Source organism: Castanea sativa, chromosome 5, assembly GCF_040712315.1.
Source record: "Castanea sativa cultivar Marrone di Chiusa Pesio chromosome 5, ASM4071231v1".
Lineage (NCBI taxonomy): Eukaryota > Viridiplantae > Streptophyta > Magnoliopsida > Fagales > Fagaceae > Castanea > Castanea sativa.
In genome coordinates, this window is record NC_134017.1 from 4,385,997 (window position 1) to 4,392,934 (window position 6,938).

The 6,938-nt window shown below is 35.6% G+C and overlaps 1 protein-coding gene across 1 annotated transcript; it reads left to right on the forward strand.

Annotated features, from left to right (window-relative positions):
• Window positions 1-4,024: 4,024 nt before the first annotated feature.
• Window positions 4,025-6,190, forward strand: LOC142634580 (uncharacterized). The gene has a single exon (XM_075808880.1). It carries the CDS (start codon window positions 4,025-4,027, stop codon window positions 6,188-6,190), a length of 2,166 nt encoding a protein of 721 aa, XP_075664995.1.
• Window positions 6,191-6,938: the final 748 nt, after the last annotated feature.

A 6,938-nucleotide genomic window follows, 5' to 3' on the forward strand; every position in this document is an offset into this window, starting at 1 on the left:
GTATTAAGTTGGTGAATAATCGAGCATAAAATGAAGAATCAATGGATTTCGCGAGTGTCTCGCTATAAACTAACCCACGAAAGAGTCACACGAGAAGCACATGTTGGAAGCTGAAGAGTTATGCTAGCTTAGAGGATTTCGCGAGTGTCTCGTGGGTAAGGCTTTCTCAAAAAATACCCATTAAACTTTCTACTTTAATGATTTTTAAGTATGACTTTCTTACCCTTTACCCATACTATATATACCTTTATTACCCAAAAAAGTAAAGGAGACCATTTAGAGAGAAAAACCCTAGATAGGTTTCCAACAACACACACACACACACACACACCCATTCTTTTAGAGAGAGAGCTATTCATCCTTAGTGAGAAATTATTGTAGCCTCTTCTCCTTCCCTCTCCCATTGCCATACATTGAGAGGAGATTTGTAGCCAAACACTGTTAAGAAGCGTGCCCTTAAATCATATTGTATGGTGCTATGTATGACATTATGTATGATTTAATGTTGTGATTAATAAAATTGTTTTATTATTATCTAAAAATAATGGTAACATGAATATTGAGACATTGTCATATAGTCCATGAAATGCACAGTATGTAATTTATGTGAAAAGTCACAGAAGATATAAATCACAAGTTTTTTGTAAACTCAGAATTGTAGTTCATAGTCGGTGATGAAATTGGGCATTTCATCTGCGAAGACTATAACATATCAACTAAAATGATTTGTCTTGATCATGTAAATGGAGATTTCTAGTTGCTATGTTGATATATTTTAAGAGTTAAGATATATTGAACTGGACCGCTGTGATATTTATTATTCTTCTAATGACTGTCAAATGAATAATAAACTCACGACTTATATTTGCATGAAATCTTAATCCTAAGAGGATAATGGACCTGATCATGAGGTGTATGTTACTTTGATATATGAGGAGTGAGATCTAAATTAATGGTCAAAACCTCAATATGTTGGGCAACTACATTTAATATTGATAAAACATATATTCTCAAGATGGAATTCATAATCTCTTAACAGAGATACAAAATATTCCCTTGAGATAAGTTTAATGGGTTTGATTATTCAGAGAGTTAAGCTTAACCACTTTAGTAAGAAGTTACTAAAATATATATTTATGGAATTAGATTTCATAAATATATGATGAATAACTTAAAGGATTAAACCGGGTAATCAAGGAATTAAGATGTAGCAATCTATAAAGTAGCAGTCTATTTTCATAATTTTGTATTACTACGAATATTTTATGAAGGGGTTACATGCACAATAAAGTCTTGAAATATAATTTATAAATAAGGCCTAGAGTGCAACTATATTTATATAGTGGTATTAAATATAGTTAATGATAACTTTGAACTTGTCAAGCGTTGACAGAAAAATCCAAGGCCCATTGGAGCTAGTGTCTTATTGGTTTCTTTTGGTCCCACTCCAAGCTACATACTTAAGCCCAATTGAGAAGGCCCACAAGGTCAGCCCAATTAGATAATTGGTTAGATACAAAGGTAGAAACATACAGAATTTTATGTGAGAGAAAAAGAAGATATAACACTATTGTGAAGTGGTGTGTAAAAAGTGTTAGACACTTTGACATTCTCCCTTTGAAAACTGATTGGGAGACCACACATCTTGGGCGTTAGTGGAATTGGAGTGAAGATTGAAAGTGTTCTCAAGTGCTTCTGATCTTCGGTTTTGAAATTCACCGCTCTAAGGTACACTCTTGTTCTCAAATTTTGAAACTTACATAGTACATCTTAACTTTTATGAATGAAGCAGATCCATTATTTTTCCGTTACGTAAATTTTTTATGCGATACAAACATGTATTTATACATCAAACACAACCCACACTTTTTAAGAGTGTAGAGAGTGTTTTAGAGCTTGGGAAGCTTTGGGAATTCGCCAAAAGAAGCTGGTGAGGCTTGACAGATGCAATCGGACGAATTATGGGATCCGAAAAGCTAGACAAAACACGGTTTCGAGAAGTCTTGTTGTAGTAGGAGCTTATAGGGCTTAGGTGCATTGGGTAGATTAGGCTTGAAGAGTCTTTTGCTATTCGTGTATCCCAATTTATTTTCTAGTGGATCGATTTACCGCTTGGAGGGCGGCGGAGAGGTTTTTCGCTGAGTTCTTTGGTTTTCTTTTTGATAACACATCTATGTGTTATCTTGTGTTTGCATTTCTCTTCCTTACTCTTTTAGCTTTCATTTTATTGAAAACTCGAATTTGTGTGAATACACAAGAGCTTTTTTAGACCCCAAAATAAAAGATTACTGCTCGATTGATTTTACTCTAACTTAAAATAAATGCAGAATAAAGTAAATGCGAACAAACAATCAATAAAACTACTCTAAGGCATATTCAACAAATCACAGCAGTAAAATGAAAGCTAAAAGAGTAGGGAAGAGAAATGCAAACACGAGATAACACGCCGATGTGTTATCGAAGAGGAAACCGAAGAACTTGACGAAAAACTTCTCCGTCGCCCTCCAAGCGGTAAATTGATCCACTAGAAAATAAGTTGGGATACACGAATAGCAAGAAACCCTTCAAGCCTAATCTACCCAATTCACCTAAGCCCTCCAATCTACTATACTCCAACAAAACTTCTTGGAATCGTGTCTTGTCTAGCTTTTTGGATCCCCCCAATACGCCCAATTGCATCTGCCAAGCCTCACCGTTTTCTTTTGGCAAATCTCCAAAACTTCCCAAACTTCAAAACACTCTCTACACTCTTAAAAAGTGTGGGTTGTGTTTGAGTACAAATCTTCTCTTAATATATGGCAACGGGAGAGAGAAAGAGAAGAGGCTACAACAATTTCTCACTAAGGATGAATAGCTCTCTCTCTAAAAGAATGGGTGTGTGTGTGTGTGTGTGTGTGTGTATTGTTAAAAACCTATCTAGGGTTTTTATCTCTAAAGGACCTCATTTACTTTTGTGGGTAATGAGAATATATATAGTTACTCGCGAGACACTCGTGAAATCTTTCAGGCTGGCATGACTCTTTAGTTTCTAACATGTGCTTCTCACGTGGCTCTTTCGTGGGTTAGCTTCTAGCGAGACACTCGCAAAATCTACTGATTCTTCATTTTATGCTCGATTATTCTCCAACTTGATACTAAACCCAATACAATAAAATCTCACAAAATACAAGGAACAAAATTAAAGCAAATACAACACTTTTTGTCATGGAATAAAGCTAACATAAAATATAGTTGTAAATTACAACTTTACATATATATATATATATATATATATATCAATGTGCACTTTTAGTTACATGAATTATTTAATAGTCATATTTTTATGTTTTTTTAGAGAATAATAGTGTGATTTATTTGAAATATTTAAGAAATTATGTGATTTAATACATACTTTATCTTTAAATATGAGGATTTTTTTTTTTTTTTTTGGAGGGAGTGAGAGGGAGATAAGTATATGAGCTCTAGTTTTGATAGTGAATTTGGCACGTTAAAAATGAGCCCTAGCCTCTAGGGCAGCATTTTGCTTATTATAGTACACTATCCTATGAAAGAAGCAGGTTTGATTTTTTTTTTTTCTTAGTTTCGGTCAGAACAAATATTAGAAAAGTACACAGTAGAGTCAATGACGAGCAAAATCAAATTGAAAACTACTCAATTAAAGGAAGTACGGCCACAGTAAAAATTGAAATTCTCCTCTTTCTTGTCTCAAGACTCGAAATGAATCACCTTACCTACTGCTTATAATGGCTAGATTGGCTTTAGTTACAAGCCCAACATGTGAATCACCGCGTATTGGGACAATCCAAATTCATACCAATAAACATGCATAATTGATAAATCTACCCAATGACCCTTGTCACTTGTGAAGATTGAAAACCAGCAAATCCAGCTCTTATACGTTAATTACGACTTACGAGTAAGGTAGCATATAAATCATTCATTTGTGCTTTTCTTTTTTGTAATTTTTACTCTACAGTTATATACACATTGTAACTAATAAATGTATGGTTTGATGTTAACAAGGATGTGGAAGTTCGAGATTTTCCCAGAGAAATTGAGAACAATTTTCAACAAAAGGGCGATACAAGTTTTGGTTACAGCTAGCCTTTTATTACAATTCATCCTCTTGGTGGCGGGCTATAGGAGAAAGTTTTCGACTAGCAACAAGCTCATTTTCTTTCTGTGGATTACCTACCTTTTAGCAGGCTGGGTCACGACAGTTTCTCTGAGTCTAATCTCCAATAGTTTGCGAGACATTGGAGACAAGGCGAGAGATGCAGAGCTTGTCATGACCTCATTCTGGGCTCCATTTTTCCTGGTGTACCTTGGCGGTCCAGACACCATTACAGCATACTCCTTGGAAGACAATATGCTGTGGCGGAGGCAAGCTGTAACATTGGTTAGCCAAGTGTTTGTAGTTATCTATGTCGTCATCAGAGCCTGGGCAAACAAGGCGTTTAATTTTCTAACAATTCCGATGCTGATTCCCGGGATAATCAAGATTGGGGAGAGAATCTGGGTGCTGAGGTCTGGGAGCAGTGAAAATTTCAAAGCATCCAAACTCCTAACTCCCGATCCAGGCCCCAGTTATGCCAGATACATGGAAGAATACAACTCTAAGAAAGAGGAGGGGTTCGAGGTTATGTCAGCAACATTGGTTGAACCTCAGGTTGTACCTCGTATTTCATTTCCAGTCCCAGCAAATGTGAAGATTCCAGATGCAGTCTCTCTACAATGTGCCTATACATTGTTCAAGACATTCAAGCAGCTATTTTCTGATCTCATCCTCAGCATCCAAGATATAAAGAACAGCCAATCCTTCTTTCGCGATGTGACTTATAATCGAGCTTTCCAGGTGATTGAGATGGAGCTAGGATTCATGTACGATGTGTTTTATACGAAGGCTTATAATGTTTATTCTCGAATGGGTGGTGTTTTACGTCTTATCAGTTTCTCTTCTATCGTGATTGTATTTTTGCTTTTTGTGATCATCGTTGACAAGGATGCATACTTGAAAGATGACATTACCATCACTTATGTGTTGCTGGATGGAGCCATCATCTTTGAGATATATTCGGTGTTGATACTACTTAACTCAGACTGGTCAATGCTATGGATGAGTAACCGAAAGCATGCAATGGTGAATTTCTTGTATAAAGCCATTTCATCAATCCCATTAGTAATGGCTCCAAACAGGAGGTGGTCTAATACTTTGGGGCAATACAACCTAATAAGATATTGCCTTAAACATGAGCCAGCCAAGTGCGGTGCTATGCAGAGGTTCTTATTCCATTATGAGTTGTTAGAGAAGCATCGATATCAAGAATCAGAAGATGTTTCTGACCATATGAAGAGTTTGATTTTTGAGCAACTTCTAGAGAAATTAAAGAGTGTCTCAGATCTCAAGGCTTGCACGGAATTATGCGATTGTAGGGGTGAACGGGTTCTTAAAAATTCAAAATGCCCTGCTTGCATCGACAAAGAAAAGCGTTCAAAACAGCATCAAAGCGTTGAGGCAGATTTTGACGAGATTCAACAAAATCCAAAATGTATTTATGAGCTAAACCAAGAAAATCTTACAATACTCCAGGAGAGTGTCGAGGTAGAATTTGACCAAAGCATTCTTCTCTGGCATATTGCAACCAACCTTTGTTATCATTCTGATTGGAACACATTCCCAGACTCGGTTAAAGTTTCAAATTGTGAAGCCAGCAAGTTGTTATCTGACTATATGTTATATCTTCTAGTCATGCGTCCTATCATGCTGCCCAATGGGATTGCACAAATCAGGTTCCAAGACACATGCGCCGAGGCCATTGAATTTTTTAAAGAAAGAAAATCTATATCTAATGAGAATCAAGCTTGCTTAAAGTTACTTGAAGTGAACACCGAAATTGTTCCATCTGTGGTGAAAGGAGACAGAAGCAAGTCAGTGCTTTTCGATGCATGTAGGCTTGCTAAATCATTGCTATTCTTGGAGACTCAAAAGAAGTGGGAATTGATAAGTCATGTATGGGTGGAAATACTATGTTATACTGCGACTAAGTGTCGATGGAACCATCATGCTCAGCAGCTCGGTCGAGGCGGAGAGCTACTCACTCATGTATGGCTTCTTATGGCTCATCTTGGTATAACTGAGCAATTTCAAATTTCCAAGGGTCATGCAAGGGCTATGTTGATTGCGAATTGAGAAAGATTTTATGGTATGCGACGTGCTTTTACTTCCAACATAAAGGATTGGCAGTCTTTTGTTCTTTTTATTTTTAGATTTTATGTCTGAAGTGATTTCTCTTTTACCATATATTATCCGGTCTAGTGACCAATAAAAAATTCATATATTATCCTGATCCAAGACTTTTCCTATGTATTTTCCTTATGAATCCAATTAATAAACCCCTCTCGAGCTTTATCTATGTATTTCCCTTATGGATTTAAAAGTTTCTGCCCGCTTAAGATGACATCTAGTCACTTAGAAAAAAAAAATGGTTAGTATATGTTTTCTTTTATGTCTCATATAAACAATTATTATAAATACATAAAAATACAGATTTTGGCAACATTTCCCTCGTTAAAAACGTTTCAAATAAAAAAAATCCTAAAATACTTATTTGGAATATATAAAATATGTTCATAAAATATTTGAAGTGTAATCAACTTAAAAAATTTGATAAGCTATAATTTTTTGGGGGAAATAACACTTTATCATCTTAAACTATACTTCTGATTATACTTTGTACTTTAAACTTTTTGAATGCACGTTTTGGACTCTAAACCATAATCCTTGTTACACTTTGCACCCCATCGTTAGGTTTTTTGTTAACTGGAATGAAAAAAATATGACACCATGTGAAAAGACCTAATTACCCCTCTTCTCAGTGCTTTTAAAAATAAAAGATAAATTACACTCTACCACCATAGCTAAACTATATCTTGATTAT